Here is a 19,840-nt window from a genome sequence, read left to right as displayed (position 1 = left end):
CCCCTGGTCCTGGACTACCTTCGGGACCATAGGCTTCATCTTCCTCTTCGATTAAGGTTCACCTCCTAGCGGCTATCTCCGCCTTTCACTCGGTTGCCAGGGGTAAGACCCTCTTTGAGGACCCAATGGTAAACAGGTTTTTGAAGGGCCTGGACAGGCTTTACCCGCATATTTGGCAGCTTGTTCCACAGTGGGATCTTAACTTGGTCTTGTCTAAACTTATGGGACTTCCCTTTGAACCACTGGCGACATGCTCGTTGCTACATCTGTCCTACAAGGTATCCCTGCTGGTGGCCATCACGTCATCCAGGCGCGTGTCCAAGATGAGGGCTCTCACTTCGGACCCCCCCCATATACAGTTTTCTTTAAGGACAAAGCCAAGTTGCGCCCCCACCCTGCCTTCCTGCCAAAGGTGGTGTCTAAGTTCCATGTATCAAAGGACATTTTCCTGCCAGTCTTTTACCCCAAGCCCCATGCATCGGGTAATGAACAGGCATTACACACTTTGGATGCTAGTAGAGCTTTAGCCTTTATTTAGAGAGAAAGAAGCCCTTCTGCAAGTTGCCTCAGCTCTTTGTTGCCATTGCGGAACAGCAAAGGATCTCCTCCTGTATCATGGCATGTATTAGGGAATGCTACAGGCTGGCAGGGGTCCCAGTTTCTCCCCTCATGGCCCACTCTACTAGAGCATAGGCCTCCTCGGCAGCTTATGTGGCCCAGGCACCATCTGCAGGGTCGCAACGTGGTCCTCTCTCCATGCCTTTGTTAACCATTATGCACTGATACATTAGGCAAGGGAGGATGCTGCCCTGGGTAGGGCTGTCCTCCACTCAGTGGAAGGTTAGAACTCCAATCCCGCCTCCTGAGGTTTCTGCTTTGGAGTCATCTACATGGAATGAACATGAACAATCACTCAAAGAAGAAAGAACAGTTACTTACCTCGTAGCTGTTGTTCTTTGAGATGTGTTGCTCATATCCATTCCAAAGCCTGCCCACCTCTCCTTCTTTGGAGTAGTCTGGTAAGAAGAAACCAAAAGGATGGAGGGCCAGCAGGGGTATATATTAGCTGGTATACCGGTGCCACTCCAAGGGGCTCCCCTGCTAGCCCAATGGGTGCCGCTAAGGGACATATTTCCAACAACTGGTGCACACTGCACGCACACACCTACATGGAATGGATATGAGCAACACATCTCAAAGAACAATAGTTATGAGGTAAGTAACCGTTCTTTTTTTGTGAGTTGGTTACACCATAAACAACAAATATGCCATTTATACTGTGACTAACCTGAAAAAATGTGTGATTTCTCTGTGACTTAAGTAAACCCCGACTTACAAGGGAAAAATAAGAATCCTCATAATTTGAGATTTCATCAGAGGATAACACAGCTGATGCTCAAAGTTCACTGTACATGTTTCACTGTAATTATAATCTGTGAGGGTTTGGGAGCCTAACTAAACTTTGAATGTTTTCAGGAAACCAAGAACAAATACATGCTCATTCAGATCAGTGCTGGTATGATTTTTAATTTAGATGTTGAGTTTATTTTTAGGATATTACCTTTGAGAATATTCTTAAATCAACAAAGAAATGTTATGTATTATGAGATTCTTCTCATAATACGAGTATTTCAACTGAACTAAACCTATGTTAGTTAGGGAAATTTAATTTAACACCAGTAATTTTCAGTAAAAATAATTTCCAAAATATAAAATATAAATTGCTGAGTCAAAAGATTCTATAAAGGATGTTCTGTAAGGTTATTCTATATGGATTTCTCAGACATAATTAATATTATTAACAGGTTTTCAGCTCTAAAGTCCTAAAACAAGGAATCATTTTTCACTGAAACAAGAACAAATACTTCTTTAAAAATTTACTATATACTTAAGGGAGTTTGTGCATCAGTCTGTGTGTCTGTCCATCCATCTGTTCAAGAACGCCTCCTAAATAATAAAAGCTAGGACCACTACATTTGGTGTGCTACTTCCTTTTATAACAACATAAAGCAAGATCAGAATTTGGTTGTACCAGAACAATGAGATGTGTGTGGAATGTGATTGCTTCTCATCAAATGGAAAGGGAGGAGTGTGATAGCAGAGACAGTTATATTCACAAATGACTCTAGGAGGATAGGAACTAAAGGGGACAGTTATACCCCAGAATGACTGCAAGGGGTCAGCAAGTGTCCCAGCCCTGGGGAGTAGCGACTGGCCAGCAGCACAGTTCCTGCCACCCCAGCTACCCTCAGGGAACAGCTGTTTGCTGAGCCACATGGCCCCTGCCACCCCATTTGACCCTGGAGAGAAGCTGGTGGGAGGACTGTGCAGCCCCCACCACACTGGGCTGGCCCCAGGGAGCAGCCAGCAGCCACTCCAACCTCTGCCATGAGCACCCCACCCTTTGCCCTGAGCCCCCTCACAGTTTCCATCTCCGTGCCCTGCGTCCTGCACCCCCATCCCTGCCCTGAGATTCTCACCCCCTGCTCTGAGTCCGGCACCCTCAGTTCCTGCCCTGAACCCCTCCTCAACTCCCAACCCTGACTCCTGCACCCCTAACACCCGCAACTTCCTGCCCTGAGCCCTCCACATTCCTAAGACTCTGCCCTGACTCCTGCACCACCCACACCTCCAGCTCCCTGCCCTGAAGGATTCAAGAAATATTGAGTGAATCTTCTAGTACACAACATATTAATATATAGTTCTCCAGAATTAAAATTAGACTGACAGCGGTACCTGTTTCCCTAATTCTCATATTTCAGATCCAGAAGCTAACATTCTTGATCAATAATTATCGTTTGACAGAACTCTACCTCAACAATAATGAGCTCATAGATATTGCAGGTATTGTCTTAAATTTTAAACTTTAGAGCAAATATGTGAAGTTTTGTTTCTGTTTATCAGCAAGTTAAATGAATTCGATTTAGGGAATCCACAGTCAGTGACTGGCTGACAGTAGTTGAAAATAATAGTCAGATTGTAATAGCATTCACAAAAAGGATACTTTAGGAACATGATTTATTACATTATACTTAGATGATTATATAGTGATACTTAGGGTCATATTCAACCATGATGTAAGTAGGAGTAGCTTCATTGCATCTACTTCAGTCAGGGTATGTCTACACTAGCTCGTTAGTTCGAGCTAGGTAGGCAAATGTGGGTAACCGGAGTTGCAAATGAAGCCTGGGATTTAAATATCCCGGGTTTCATTTGCATGTTCCCGGGCGCCGTCATTTTTAAATACCCCTTAGTCCGAACTAACTGCCCACGGCTAGACGCAGCAGTTAAACGTTAAACGTTAATTCGAACTAACTCGTTAGTTCGAATTAACTGTTACTCCTCGTGGAATTATGAGTAACAGTTAATTCGAACTAAGGAGTCTTGCAGGGCTGCCCTCAGGCCACAAGGGTTCTTGAAAGAAGCTACTTGATGGAAAATTAGGTTTAAATAAGCAATAAATGTACAGGTTGAACCTCACTGGTCTGGCACCCTCAACACCTGGTCCTAAACGAGGGGATATGCTGGACCAGGGGATATCCCTCGTCTCCTGACACAGGCTGCCACCGGGTTAGGGCTTCAGCTTGCCCCTGCTGCTGCCCCAACCCCCTGGGGCTCTTTAGATGTTACCCTCCCCATTGTTGCTGGGGCCAGAGTGCTGCAGCTGGGGCAGAGCTCCACAGCCACCTGGCTTCGTGGCTGGGGCTGGAGCTCTGCATCTGCTTGGATCTTCAGCTGGGGCTGGAGTTCTGTGACCAGGGTAGATATCCACAGCCACCTGGCTCTGCGGCCGGGGCTGGAGGTCCCTGGCAGCCATTAGGACTGGGGTCAGAGCTCCTTGGCTGCCACTGGGGCTGGAGCCAGAGCTCATTGGCTGCCACTGGGGTTGGGGGTCCATGGGTGCTGCTGAGGCCAGAACACCCCACTGTGCTCTCCTCCCCCCCCACACAAACTGGGGCTCCCTGCTGAGTCGCCAGTGCCTCCTGTGGTGCTTCTGCCCCGCCGTCAGACCTCTCTGTTCCTGGACTCTGTGGTCAAGGAACATTCATGGTTGGAGCTGGACCGTGGATGTTGTCAGACCAGGGAGTCCCAGTTAAGGGAGGTACAACCTGTGGTAAGACTGCATTTATATTTTTTGTTAAAAGTGAACTGAAAATATATTGATTCTGGAAACATACCATTTTTTGGTGGGAAAAAATCATGCCATTGAAATACACTTCTGATCTAGTGTGGCAAGTTCTCTTTTGCAGATAAACATCCAAGATTTGCTGTATAGACAATTCATAATTAATTAAAAGTGCTCTCTGGAAACCACATAAATGTATAAGATAATAAATTGATTAGCAGAGCTGACAGACATACCGGCTACATCTACACTGGCAGCTTCTTGTGCAAAAACTCTTCCACAAGAGAGCGTCTACACTGGCATGTGCTTTTGTGCAAGAGATGTGCTTTTGCGCAAGACACTCAAAACTACTGCCATGTCTACATGGCAGTGTAGACGCTCTCTTCCGCAAGAAAGCTCTGATGACCATTTTAACCATAGGAGCTTCTTGCACAAGAAATTCATGTTGCCTGTCTACACTGGCCTCTTCTGGAAGAGCTTTTCCACAAGAGGGCTTCTTCCTGAGAGGGAGCGTACAAGTTCTTGCGCAAGAAGCCCTGATTTTCTACAGTACAACGTCAGTTTACTTGCGCAAGAACGCGCAGCCAGTGTAGACAGGCGGCATGTTTTTGCGCAAAAGCAGCCGTTTTTGTGCAAGAACGCACCAGTGTAGACACAGCCACCGTGAAAATAAAGGATAGTAATGTAATACATTGTCCCATATGTAATGTGTCCTCAAAGATACTGCAATTTCTCCATCAGAATAGCTGTCACTTACATTTAAAGTACAGTAGTACTCCGTGAAGTGACTCTACAAAACTGGCTTCTTGAGAAGGCTATCAAGGATTTCTCTTTAGTTTTGTTGGAAGAATCTGTCCCTTAATATTTTTTTAAAATGTTCATATGAATAGTTTATCTTTCACTTTATATAATGTTAGATTGGAGAAGGAAGTTAAATGACATTGGTTTGTGTCTTTTGGAACTTATGGGAAAAGTGAAGGGAAGGGAGGTTGTTCCAAGCATAGGGAATGGTATGCAAGAAGGTACCAATATATGGGAGAAAGAAACAACAAAGTTAGCTTCAGTAGCAAAGCAAAATGGTTGAGGGCAATGATGACAGCTGGGGACACACACAAAGGAGAAACTGGTCCTGTGACCAATCCCCATATGACTCCACTCTGTGCCACCCCTAGTTGTCCCCATGAGGGTGCAGGGCTTGGGATAATGCCCTCCTCCACCTTAGGACCTGTCTCTTCTCGCCCTCGCGTCACACCTACCCGCAAGCCACTGTCCCTGCTCTGATCCCTTCTTGCCCCTCCCTGCCCCCACTCCAATCCATCCATAACTGCTGGCCCCTTACCTCTTTCCCCCTTGGTGTTTGTTGGGTATACAACCTGTGTCCCCCCCACACACACACAATACCCCTGGGTGAGGGCTAGGGTTTCCAACTTTCTAATCACAATAACCTGAATACCCTTGCCCCTCCAAGCCTCTAAGGCTCCAACCCCATTCTCTCCATCCCTTCTTTCTCTGTTGCTTGCTCTTCCCCACCCTCATTCATTTGATCATTTTTACTTGGCTGAGGCAGGAGGCTAGAAAGTGGGGGGATGAAGATTCTGGCTGGGAGTGCGGGCTCTAGGGTGGACTTGGAGTGAGTCATTTGAGGTACAGAAGAGGGTTTCAGACTGGGACTGAAGGATTTGGAATGTGTGAGGGGGTTCTGAACTGGGGCAGGGAGTTGGGGCATAGAAAGGGGTTCAGAGTGCAGACTGTGGGTGGGAGTTTGGGTACAAGAGGGGGGCTCAGGGCTGGGCGAGGGCTTAGAGCATGGGAGAGGGTGCGGGCTCTGGGCAGCTACTACCACCTAAGCAGAGGTGTAGCCAGGCAGTTCTGTGTACTGCCTCCACCCACAGACAGTGCCCCCACAGCTCTCACTGGGTGTGGTTTCCGGACAGTGGGCGCTGCAGAGCTGATGCTTGGGGCAGGTGCAGCACACAGGGTTGTCCTGCCTGTCCCTCCACCTAGGATAGCGTTGGGCAATAACTGGCCTGCGGGCCAGACGTAGTTCACCAGGATTAGCCCCTGGTGGGCCGCTGGTGCTTTATTTACCTGTGCTTCTGCAGGTACAGCTGCTTAAAGCTCCCATTTGCTGTGGGTCACCATTCATGGCCGATGGAAGCTGCAGGAAATGCCAGCTACCTGCTCGGGTTTAACCCTGGTGAACTGCATCAAACTTAGTGCCCACCCAAGCCTATGAGCCAACAGACATGTCACTGTTTCTGGGAGCCACATGGAGCCAAATAGGAAGCCTTCTAGTCCTGTGCAAACTGAACTTTTAATGGCCTATTCAGGAGTGCTAGCTGGAGCCGCCAGGGTCCATTTTTGACTAGATGTTTTGGTAAAAAAGACCAAACAAACAGACACCTGTGAATTCTAGTGAGAGGAATTGTATAGAATGTGGAGTTGGAAAATTAGAAACTTAAACCTGATATGAGAGGCAAGGGGGAGCTGGTGGAGTGATTAAAGGAAGGGAGTGACATAGTCTGACTAGAAACATGTGTGACTGGTGGTGACTTTTTAAAAAAATGTAAGATTATTTGAGTTGGAGATAATGTTCCAGAGGGAATGGAGTTGAAATTGGATAATATAAAGCTTGTGAGGCAGAGGTGGTAATGGGGAAAGGGTGAAACTGGTATGATAGAATGGGGATGATAGTCAATCCAAAATTGAGGTAGATATCAGAGGAAGAAGGAGGCAGTAGAGGATGGATATAGACTTGTGAAGGTGTGGGAGAGAAGTAGGTGAGGGTTGGGAAAGGAAGAGATGAAGATGCAAATGCTGTGAATAGAAAGGAGGAAATAGGTGCAAAATTTCTGGGTTGAGGCAGAGAAGAAGTAGAGTTGTGAGCACAAGGAGTGTTGTATATAAGGGTGGGAGTTAGTAGATAATTAGGATGACAAACGAAATGTGTAGCATAGCAAAACAAATTAGTACATCCAGGTAGTCACTTACAGCAAGAATAATTTATTATAATGCATTTTATTTCAGGTTCTCTGAAACATTTGCGTTCATTGCAGATCTTGCTGCTTCACAACAACCAGCTAAAAAACCTTGACACAACAGTGAAGGAACTAAAGGGAATGATAAGTCTGAAGACCCTAAGTAATGTGTTATTTTTTATTATTCATAGCAGCAATCAGTAACATTACAAATTAGGGGGCAAGAGACATTTTTGTAATAAGGAATGGAGCTAAATCATTCAGATGTCCAAGACTTTTCTCTCCTATCTTCTTCAGAGAACATGGATTCTCAAATATAATAATATTTTAAATTAAGCATACCACTTTCTGTTTTAACTAGTGTTGGCATTTTGACTTGCTATGTGGAATAAGTGGTAAATGAAAGAACTGTAGTTCCTGAAATTTCAAATTAACATGAACAAGACAGTGCTGGCGCCACTAAGCTGTACTGTGTGAAGTAGCCTCAAGGGAAGTAGGATTATCTGCTTTTAATCTATTGAAATTGAAAGTATAAGCGATCTGTCTCCATCTTTCCTAAAGGAATGTGCTCATAGATCATGCCAGGCCCTCAGAATGCTAAGAAAGAGGAAACTAATTTCATGTCTTAGTAATTAATGAAGATGTATAATATCATCAACCACTAGTTTATGCATTCAAAAAGCTGGATATTTGATGGCAGAAATAAAAAGATTACTTGAAAAGTACATTTTTAATTGAACCTGAACCTGAGCCAAGAATCGAAAAACAAGTTGTGTTATAAAAACAACATACCAGTCAAATTACTGTAAGTTTATTCCATTATGTGTAAAGTTTAAAAATAGACCTAAAAATGAAGTTCTTTGAAATGAATAGACAAAGTTTAGACAGATCTCATTTCTCAGGTGCTGTCAGTTGGATTTAGTGTTACAATGAAAGCAATTAACAGAGAGCTTCAACAAGCAGTGTTTGTTCTACAGTATTGTGACTTATTTTAGGAAATAAACTATAGTATAGGCTGTACCTCTGAAAACTGGCATTCTCTGCAGGACCGTGGATGCTCCTGAACCAGGGAGCCTTCTCTTTTCTAAACGAAACAAACCCAATTCTTTCAGCCTTCCGTCATAGGTCATGTTCTCTAGACCTTTAATCATTCTCGTTGCTCTTCTCTGGACCCTCTCCAATTTTTCCACATCCTTCTTGAAATGTGGTGCCCAGAACTGGATACAATACTCCAACTGAGGCCTAACTAGCGCAGAGTAGAGCGGAAGAATGACTTCTCGTGTCTTGCTCACAACATACCTGTTAATGCATCCCAGAATCATGTTTGCTTTCTTTCTTTAAGTGAGTTCAGTGGCAATCAATCAGAACTATGCAGTACAAATGTTCACATTAACATCAGGTTGACTGAGCCTCTGTTAAAAAGAAATACTGAGTAGCAGGAGTCTTTTTATTTACCTTATCTTTAAGGCTTGCACAGGGAAAGGTGACACACACACATTCCCATACACCTCTCCCACAGGAGGATGTGGATGACTAACCAACCTGACCCAACCTTTTCTACCCAGTGCTCTCCACCCTCCATGCTTGACTGGGTCTCTGGTGCAGACTCACCTCTTCTGGTACCTAGTGCTGTGTCTTTTCAAGGCAAAATACAGAGGGTCATGCAGGGTCACAGGACCCATCTCCAGATTTCTGTCAGGGTTCAGACCGGAACATAGCAACCAACAGCCTTTTGTCACTATGCAGGAGGCAGGAGATATAAGCTGTTTCCAGCTGAAACGGGGTGAGGGTAGGGATGATCTGACTCATGTATTTCCTAGAAGCAGCTTTTTCTTTCCTACTCTCACAGTGTAGAAATCCAGCCAACACCTCCAAGCTGCTGTTGGTCACTGACAACTCAGCTGCCTCCTGTCCCCTGGCTAAGCATGGGCAGAAAAGGGTTAAGCCCTAAGGATGCATTGCGCTCCAGGGCTCAGAGAATCTGTCTGCAGCAGCTTCAGTTAACTGGGTCACAGTGGTTGTTCAGCAGAGGAAGGTACCTAGAGGACAGAGCAGCCTCACACACTTTGGGTCAGTGCCTAGGGTGGGGCGGGGAGGAGGGTAGCATATGAAGAGAGTGTTAAATGCCCCTGGTTGGGGACCTGCAGGGTCACAGCATAAACAGGCTGGAAATAACTTCCTCCTGCCTCTCCAGCTTAGCTGAGAGGCTGAGAAGCTTCCCTATGACAGTGCTGCGTAGGACCTTGGCACATTCAGGGCTTGACTCCTCTTGGCTGGCACCTAAGACCAAATAATCTTTTAGAGATTTCTTTGAGTACCAGCCCTGCACACTGCAGCTTTGCCAGACCACCAGTCTTGAACACTGACCCCATCATCAACCACTGGACTCTTCCCCATTCACCATTAGTGGATAGGTAGCAGGTGAGCAGGGATCTGGCCAGCAGTAGCACCCATCAGTACTGATGGGAGGGAAGAGTCAGAAAATATGGGACAATTTGCCCATTTTTTTTTAAAAGTAGGGACACCTGCAAGGGGTCTTAAATACGGAACTGTCCCTTTAAAAATGGTGAGCAGGCCTGTGGATCCTTAAAGATTAACAAAAATATATATTACTATGAGCTTTCGTGGGTAAACTCCATTTCATCAGATGAGTTGGAGTGCAAATAACAGAAACTAATATATATATATATATATATAACAGTAAAAGAAGTATATAATGTCCTGGTCTACATTAGGACTTTATTTTGTAATAACCCTTTGCCCCAGGTTGAATTTATATGCAAAGCATCCGCACTAGCAAACCCGTTATTTCAAAATAACATGCTGTGGAATTTGAAATCTGTACTCCTGCTTTTCATCAGAAGTAATGCTAACTCCAAAATAGTTATTTTGAAATAATGGTAGTATGCACGATCCAGTGCCACTATTTCAAAATAATTACTCCCCAGAGTTATTTGAACTAATTACTCCCCAGTGCTTCCTGGGACTCTAGTCCAAGATAGCACATCTACATTAACCGAGACTGCCTTGGACTAATTTCAAGGCTTCCCCGTAGTGTGGACATGCTAGTTCGAGTTTGTTAAATTGGGAGGTAAGTCGAATTTAGTAATTTTGAAATAGTTTCCTAGGTTAGACATGGCCTCAGGTGCCACAGGACTAATCGTTTTTAAAGTTACAGACTAACATGGCTACTCCTCTCAGACCTTTAAAAATGGGACATCTGATCATCCTATTAAAAGATAAGATTATACACCATAGTTTGGTATTCATCAGTAAAGTTACTCAAAAAAATATATAATTCATCAGTTTAATTTTAGTAATTTATAATGAAAGATAACTGAACAGGTTTTTTTAAATTTATACATTGTTGTTGTACCCCTTTTGGTCCCAGGATATTTAGTGAGACAAAGTGAATGATTTTATTTTTATTGATTATTATTTTTATGATTCTTTTATTGGACCAACTTGTGTTGGTGAGAGATGAGCTTTTGAGTTTACACTGAGCTCTTCTTTGGGGCTGGGAAACTTAGTGCCACAGCTAAATACAAGATGGAACAGATTGTTTGTTATGTGGTTATGCATATTTCAAGGGACCATTCAAGGTGAAGTGGACCATTAACATCCCTCCAGTCACAAAGAGGAAATGGGTGAAGGGAGAAAAAACCTTTCCTGAACCCCCTTTTCTGGCCTTCAAACAACCCCCCCCCCCCCAGTTTCTCCAGGCTCGCTGCCAGAAGCAAGGTCCCTACACAGCAGGATACACTAACTCAAAGTGGCACCAAATCCTGCCAGAACAATAGATTGAAAACCTGCAGAAATATTTCCACTGCTACAATGATCAACACCCACAACACACTTTTCAAGATCCAGGGGTCTTACACCTACTTATGACATGTGGTGTCCCTTATCCAGTGCACTAAATACCCCAATAACAATTATGTGGATGAAATTAGATAATCGTGCTCTCAAATGAATGCATACAGGAAAATGATAAAAGGTAAAAACACCACATCACCTGCGGTTGAACACTTCACAAAACAATCACTCCATATCTGACTTATCCGTCCTCATTCTTAGAGAAAGTTGCATGATGGATCTGGGAGCTTGGTTATGCACTAAAAATGTGGACTGACAATATATATTGAATTTATACCTTATTACAACTATTTTAGACCCTATTAACAACTCTCCCAGAGCTGCTTCCCCTTTTCTTCCTATGACTAGAGAGCTGTTATTGGGTCACTTCACCTTGAGTGGTTCCTTGAAATATGCATTAAGTACTTATGTTAATCTGTTCCATCTTAGATTTGGTTGTGACACTCTGAGGCCAAGTCTAAATTGTAAACTTACATTAGTATAACTTCATCACTCAGGTGTGTAAAAATACATGCCCCTGAGCAATGGCATTACATTGACCTAACCTCTGGTGTAGACAGTGCTGTCGATGGGAAGACTTCTTCCAATGAGAGAGCTACCATCTGTGCCAATGGTAGAAGCTCTTCCATTGGTATAGTATTGTCTTCAGTGAGACACTACATCAACTTAGCTGCATTGTTTTTTACATCAATGCAGCTGCACTTCTAAAACCTGAAGAAGAGGACTACACAAACTCAAAAGCTTGTCTCTCTCACCAACAGAAATTCATCCAATGAAAGATATTATGTCACCCATCTTGAGACAGCTTTTTTTAATGCATTCATCTTCCATGAATTATGGATTAAATTTTCCTCTTCACTACCAGGTAGTTAAATGATCTAAACTCTGACAGGTACTTGTGCAAATATTGCATTTTCCAGCAGTCACAAATGCAGTAAGATCAATGACAGAATGGGGAATCAGTTGAGAAATCATAGTAGAATTCACCATTCTGTCATTGATGTTATTTTATGATGTGCTTAAAGGAAATTATGTGCTCAGTTCCTTGTTCATTTCCATACACAACACTGCAATGAAAAGTAAATGCATAAGTTATGGCAGATGATTACACTATCATTGTATCCATTTACTTTGCATTACAATGCATTATAGCAAGGGGAATGAATACATGAACCTTACTGTACTGACAGTTTTCCTACATAGTTGTATATGGAAAAAGAAAAGGGACTGGGTAGAATGGTTTACAAACCCCATATTGAGCATAGGTAAAAAGAAAGGAGAGCATTACTTGCTTCCAGGCAATCAGGCTGCCCATATCCTGGCATAGCCACAAGAACAGCCAGTTGTGGAGGCATTTGCACACACCTGTGGCCAATTAAGAAAACAAGTGCAGCTATAAAGGAAAGAGAACAGCAAGAGACCTGCAAATAGAAACACCTGCAATGGTGGAACTAAAAGCTCTACTCCAGGTTGTCTCGTTGGACTTGTCTACACTTGAAAAAGTTACATCAGCACAACTGCACCTGTCTCACTATAGTGCTTTAGTGTAGATACTACCCATACCTACAGGAGGGGTTCTTCCATTGGTATAGGTAATCCACATCCTCAAGGAGCATTAACTGGGTTGACAGAAGAATTCTTCTGTTGACCTACCAGTGCCCACACTTGAGGGTATGTAGGCTTAACTGTACTGCTTAGGAGTGTGGTTTGGCAGCCCCCTGAGCAATGTAGCTAAGTTGACTTAATTTTCTAGTGTAGACCAGTCCTAAGAAATGGATACAGAGGCAAAGGACACTGCAAGTCCTGGAATGTAAGGGCTAAATTACTTTTTTTAGGGCAAATTGATAGAGTGGGCTAACTGGAGATTAACAGAGGAAGACCAGTTAGCAAAATAGAGACCTGTAAAGAGATTGCCTCAAGAGAAGTTGACAATTGGTTAAATGTCATAATTTTGGCAATTGTGGAGCATACATCCTGAAATGGGATAAGTTGTAGAATGTTCATTTGTACTGAAAATTACAGCAGGACACTGTACATTAAAAATAGACAAAATGAACAAGATTTTATGTGAACAGTGGGGAAGAGGATGATCCTGTAAAGAAAGCAATAAATGTCAGAGCTAACAGCAAGGCAATCTCCCAACACAGCAGGCAATTAACTACACCTCACGTTAGCCTAAAAACAATTTGGGCATATTTAATTGTACTTCGTGCAATATCTTTACCAAACAGTGATTATTTTCACAGGCTTGTTAATTTTGATATTTTTTCTTCCTCCCTTTGACAGATCTATTTCACAACCCTCTGTCACAAGATCCAGGGTACCGCCTTTATGTCATATACTTCCTTCCTTCAGTACAACTCCTCGACAGGAAGAGTAAGGACTGCTTTCCTCTTTTCACAGTGCATTGACATTCACGTATGACTTCAGTCCATTTAGAAAAGTAGATGAATTCTCCCTGTGACTGATCTCCTTCTTCCACTTGCTAATATACCAAAACATATTATGAATTTAATTCAATTAATTGTGAGATTTTGCATGCATGTTGAATTTTTATTAATTAAACAATTTGCTTCTTGATATTAGACCTTTCATGTTGAAATTGACTAAAAGATGTGGCTTCTTTGCTATTTAAAAATGTGTGTCTCTATTCTGAGATCCATTTGTCTTACATAAAATTCTGTGGAACACATTGAAGAGAGGTTAATGTCAGTGTTCAGAAATATGCACATTCACTACAATGTCTAGATTTTCATTTTGTGCTCATCCAGAGGTCTGCCCACCTTTTTAGAAATTAAATAAATGTTTGCACATTTCTTAATTGAACTTATCCACATAAAACTGGCAAAGCCACTAGAAATAAAACTATCAGCCATAAATCCCTTGTAGCAACCCCTCAAGATAAAACCTGGGAAAGAGGGGCTCTATTTTGCCACCATTACTCTTGAGAATATACAAAAGTAAATAAAATACTAAGTTAAGGACTTGGTCAGTAGTTTCTTGTAGCTGCCACAGAAGAAATAGATCTGGCTGGCTCGGCCACTGGACTCCAACAGGGCTCTGGCCTCCTTTTTTATACTTCTGCTCCCACCTTTCTGTTTCCTATGGGAGGGGCTGGGTTGTTCTGGCACCACTCAGCAAGGGATCTTAGGGAGTGTTTCCCCTTCCAGGTCAGTGGGAGGCCATGCTGACTCACTAGAGTCCCCTTCAGTCTTCTCTTCTCCAGACTACACTCAGCATTTTCACTCTTTCTATATATATCATGTTTTCTTGACCTTTATTTTTGTTGCTCTCCTATAGACTTTCTCCAGTTTGTCTATATCTTTCCTGAAGTGTGATGCCTTAGAACTGGACACAGTACTTCAGTGCAGGCCTTATCAGTGTACATTTAGCTTTGTACAGAATAACTTTTTCAGTATTCATAGAATCATAGAACTGGAAGGGACCTCAAGAGGTCATCGAGTCCAATCCCTGTCCTCACAGCAGGACGAAGTATTGTCTAGATCATCTCTGACAGGTGTCTGTCTAACCTGCTCTTAAATATGTCCAGTGATGGAGATTCCACAACCCCAGTAGGCAATTTATTCCAGTGTTTAACCACCCTGACAGTTAGGAAGTTTTTCCTAATGTCCAACTAAACCTCCCTTGCTGCAATTCTGCACAACTTTTCTTATTATTGCGATGAGAATCATTGCTGGATGGAGAACTGGCTATTTAATCTGGGAAAAAACATATTGATATTTACCAAATCTAGGAACAATCTTGTTAAATTCATTGATTTAATCTTCCTTTAAGTAAACCATAGCGTAATTATCATTCCTTAATTAAGAAATTAGGCTTTAATTTAACCAAACTTTACGCTTAACTGTCATTTTGAAATTATTTCTTTAATATTAACTCCTCTCTGTGGAACATTACTAAAATATACTCCTGTTTTCCTCATTTATGCAAGACACTTAGTCACACTTTTGTTACCTCCAAGTATAACTACTGCAGTTCCTTTTTATTTGGTCCCTTAGACATCAATATTAAAATATTTCAGTGAATTCAAAATGCTGCTGTTTGAGTTTCATGTTTTGAGACTTTAGTTTACATTTATCCCAGTTCAGAAATGTTGAGATTAACAGATAGTGCTTATTTTTACTGACCAAATCCTCCTTTTGATTTACACATGTAACTGTTCTGTTTAAAATTTACAAATAATCATCACACAGATGATCAAATCAGAAAAATGAAGGTGCAAAACTTTCTGATTGTACTTCTACAACTTTCTGTAATTGAGTGGTGGGAATTATTAATGACTTAGAACTGGAATTATGTTTTATTGTGGATGTGGAATCTTACAGTTTAAGACTTCATTTGGTTCTCTAGTACAGTAAAACTCCAATTGTCCAGCATCCAGTGGTCCGGCACTCCTGTTAGTCCAGCACCAACTGGAACCCAGAAGTGCTCCAGCCAGCCGGACAATTGGAGCTGCTCTGCCCCCGGCTTCCCCAAGTCCTCCGCTGGTCAGTTTCAGCAGTGGTGGACTTGGGGAAGCCCTAGGGCAGAGCGCCCCAGCTGCTCTGACCCCGGCTTCCCCAAGTCCAACGCTGGTCAGTTTCAGCAGCGTCTGACTTGGGAAAGCCAGGGGCAGAGCAGCTGGGGTGCTGCCGGGTTGGTCCCGCAGCACTGCCCTCTCCCACGCTGCGCAGTTCCCCGCCGACCCTCCCCCCACCCCAGACCTCTCATAGCCCCCCTTCCGGTACTCCAGCATATCCGATAATCTGGCACCCCCTGGGTCCTAAAGGTGCTGGATTATTGGAAGTTTACTGTATAATGTATTTAAACACCATGCAAACAGAGTCTAAAGGTGAAATCCAGGACCCAATTAAATTAATGGGAGTTTGGTATTGACTTCAGTCTGATTAGGATTTCACTGTAAATCTTTAGCCGGTGTAAGCAAATATCTCTCTATATCAAAGAACGCAGAGCTTTACAGATTTACACCATCTGATGATCTGGTCATAAATCTATAGAGAAAATAATCTTCTTTCGAATATAAGTAAGGAGCTAAGCTTAGATTTTATTCATTGGTATAGAAAGGGTAACAGTGTTTATTTCCCATTTAACAGAAGTTACTCAAAAAGAAAGGGAATCAGCTTTACATATTTACAACCATGAAAGGTCCTGTGTTCTCCAGTCTATAGGTTTTGGAAAAAGAATAGATATACCTTTGGTGGCTAAAACAGTGTCTACAAGAAGCATTCCACATGTCAAAAGTTTCCTGCTGTCTCCAGGTATTTATAATGATTTAGGGAGAAACCTATATTTCCAGGTAATTTGAATTACAAATAATTTTTACCAAGTTGGTTGTAAAATTAATTAGATTTAATAATGAAATAGATAGGCTTTATGAAAACCAGACTGCTTTATTACTTAAACTGTGCAAAATGCAGTGAATGGTTCCTTTCTACTAATTGTATATTGCACTTCGTGTTTTAATCAAACTCTGGAACAGCAGAATTGCCTTTAAGGCAGCTACTCAAAAAAGACAGTTACCTATTCTGTAAATAGTGTTCTTCAAGATATGTTGCACATGTCCATTCCACATTATGTGTATGTGTTCGCCATCTGCACCAGTTTTTCTCTTAGCAGTATCCATAGTGGAGTAGCTCTCCCCTATCCATAAGGGACATCATTCTCTCCTCCATTCTCAGCTCCTTCTTATTAAAAATACCAACAGTAGGGAAGGAGAGCAGGCCATGGAATGGACATGATCAACACATATTGAAGAGCACCAGTTACAGAACAGGTAACTGTTTTTTTTTTCTTTTGAGTGCTTGTTCATAACCATTCCACAATAGGTGACTCCAACTAGAATCTGTGGAGGCAGATAAGAGTTCATGGCCATGTTGACTGTATAATACCTCTGAACCCAGCATCATCTCTGGCTGCTGACTGATGGCATAGTAAGACATGAACGTATGGACCTAGGACCATGTTGCAGCTTGTACAGATGTGTTGGATTGGCATGTGTTCCAGGAAGACCACAATGATGCCTGCACTCTGGTCACATGGGCCTGGATAACTGACAGCGGAAGAACCTTTGCTAGTTTGTAGCAGGTCCATATGCAAGAGGTAATCCAGTTGAAAATCCTGTGAGATGAAACTGGAAGGCCCTTCATCCTAACAGTAGTAGCAAAAAAATCTGCGTTGACTTGCAGATGAGCTTAATATTTTTTAGATAAAAAGCCAATGACCTTCTGACATCCAAGGCACATAAATGCTTCTCTTCCACTTTCTTTTGAGACTTGGGGCAGAATACAGGCAGGAATATGCTCTGGTACACATGGAACGAAGAAACCACTTTTGGCAGGAAGGCCAGGTGGGATTGTAGCTGGACCTTGTCTTTATGGAAGACTGCGTAAGGCAGTTCCTAGACTAGAGCAGAGCTCTTAGCTTCGAGACCGGTCACAGCCTCTAGAAATGCAACCTTCCAAGACTAGTGGGACAGGGAGCAGGAAGCCAGCTGTTGAAGAGTAAACTGGTGAGCTAAGGGAGGACCAGTTTGTGGTTCCACACAGGGACATGGTCTCTTAGCTGAGGGTAGTGTTGCTCGAGACCCCTCAGGAATCTGACCATCATGTCATGAGACAACTGGTCTGTCCCTGAAACAACTGGTGGAACATAGAGAGGGCTGCTAGGTGTACTCTGATGGAAGAATATGCCACACCCTGGTTCCTGGGCTGCCGCATGTAATCTGGGATGGACGTCACCAGATAGCATGAAGGGAAGATACCATGTTCTGATGCCCAGTAGGAAAACATCATCCATTTGGCATATAAGTCAGTCTAATGGATGGCTTCCTGCTTCTCAAGAGGATCTACTGGATCTCCTGTGAGCAAGTACTCTTCTCCATGCTCAACCACGCCAAGAGGTGCAGAGACTTAAGGCTGGAGTGTAGGAGCTGACGGTGGTCCTGAGACAGGAGGTCCAGATAGTAGAGAAGGGTCCAGTGTGGGCTCACCGCCACGTTCATGAGTCTGCCATGCCAATACTGGTGACACTGATGACAATAACCTGTGCCTTATTTCTCTTGATCTTTACTAGGACACAGCTAATGCAAGGGATTGGCAGGAATGGCATCAGACCGTTGGTCCATAACCAGAGGAAGACATTGGAGAGGGACCCCTTGCCTAGGCCCCGTTGGAAGCAAAACCAGTGGCAGATTCTGTTTTGCCTGGTGGCAAACAGATCGCCTTGAGGAGTTCCCCACCTCTGGAAGATCAAGCAGGCCACCTTTGGGTGAAGTGACTACACGTGGTGAGAGGAGAAATCCCTGCTGGGGTGATCTGCTAGGTCATTTCTGATGCCCAGGAGATTTTCCAGATGGATGTTGGCTGATGTAGAAGTCCCAGAGATCGAGAGCCTCTTGGCACAGAGCTGACGAGTGTTGACCAGAAGCCCCAAAGAGTGATACATAGCTGGAGGACTTCTATGTCATGCTGGGCCTGTCCCTTAAAGTTGCCTTTGAGAAGTCAGTTGTTAAGATATGGGTAAATTTGGATACCTCGGAATCTGAGATATGCTGCAACTACCACCATGAACTTGATAAACACCCTAAGTGCCATTTCCAGAAGGGACAAGCACAAATTGATAGTAGGACAAACTCACCATAAAACATAGGAAGCACCTGTGCCCCAGGAAGATTGCCACATGAAAGTTTCAGTCTTTCATGCTGAGGGCGGCATACTAGTTTCCCAGATCCAGGGATGCAATGATGAGGGCCAGAGAGACCATAAAACAGTTTAGCTTCTGTAGGTGCTTGTGAGGTCTGGAGGACCTAGAAAGGGATGCTTGCCCTTTGGGATCAAAAAATACTGGAAATAAAAACCATTATTTTGGTATGGAGGTGGAACCACCTTCACCACTTCCAGCTGCAGAAAGCCTCTGAACTTTCTGCTCGAGAAGGTGATCGTGAGAAGGGTCCTCGAAGAAGGACAGGAAGTGGGACCAGCAGGTGAAAATAAATTGGAAGATGTAGCCATGCACTACTGTGCTGAGGACTCAGTGGTTTGAAGTTAGTACTGATGATGCACAGAGGAAGTGGGAAAGGCGATTGCCAGAAAACTGGATCCAGTGAAAGGTCCAGTCTATATCCTTGGGCATATCCTCAAAACAGTTGTTTTGCCCCTTGCTTGGGGCAGGCTGAGCCTGATGGGGTGGAGGGGGTTGATGGCCTGAGCACTGCTTTTTAGCTCTTAGGCTTCTTATGTTCTGGATCCTGACAAGGCTGACTCCCTTGACCCTGAATTGGTTGCAGTTAAACCATTTATGCTCTAGTCCCAGCCACTAGCATTGCAAGATTTTAAGGATGAAATGGGAGTCTTTTACCCCATGTCGTTTGGTATCCATCTACTCTGCAAAACAGGGCCTGGCTGTCAAAGGGGAGGTCCTGAATTGACTGCTGAACTTTGGTGGAGAATCCTGAGAGAAACAGAGGTCATGATGTGAGCAATGGAGTCCATAGCATCAGATGCCACCAGGAGAGTTGCTTTTGGGGTGGCTGTGCTCTCATTTAGGATCACCAGGAACTCCTTATGCAAGTACTCTGGGGCTATGTCTACACTCGCGGCTTCTTGTGCGAGAAATATGTAAATGAGGCAAAGCATGGAGTATTGCAGAGCCTCATTTGCATACCTAATGAGCTGCCATTTTTGCAGAAGAGGCTCTTGCGCCAGAAGGAGCTGTCTACACTGTCCCTTCTTGTGCAAGAAAACCCCTCTTACGCAATGCTGCTACGCCGATTATTTTCAGGAATAACGGCATTGCGCAAGAAGGCTTTTCTTGCGCAAGAAGGGGCAGTGTAGACAGCTCC

The 19,840-nt window shown here is 43.5% G+C and overlaps 1 protein-coding gene across 4 annotated transcripts in view; it reads left to right on the top strand.

Annotated features, from left to right (window-relative positions):
- The window catches only part of LRRC72 (leucine rich repeat containing 72), a 41,375-nt gene that overhangs the window by 12,378 nt on the left and 9,157 nt on the right, over window positions 1-19,840 (top strand). For all 4 annotated transcript variants that reach the window (XM_075922277.1, XM_075922278.1, XM_075922279.1 and 1 more), the window contains 4 exons: window positions 2,763-2,844; window positions 7,154-7,267; window positions 13,267-13,356; window positions 16,095-16,259. In XM_075922277.1, the coding sequence (XP_075778392.1) occupies window positions 2,763-2,844; window positions 7,154-7,267; window positions 13,267-13,356; window positions 16,095-16,259 (451 nt within the window). The remainder of the gene's footprint in view (window positions 1-2,762; window positions 2,845-7,153; window positions 7,268-13,266; window positions 13,357-16,094; window positions 16,260-19,840) is intronic.

Source organism: Pelodiscus sinensis, chromosome 2, assembly GCF_049634645.1.
Source record: "Pelodiscus sinensis isolate JC-2024 chromosome 2, ASM4963464v1, whole genome shotgun sequence".
NCBI classification, from domain to species: Eukaryota; Metazoa; Chordata; order Testudines; family Trionychidae; genus Pelodiscus; species Pelodiscus sinensis.
This window is presented reverse-complemented; position numbering and strand designations above follow the sequence as displayed.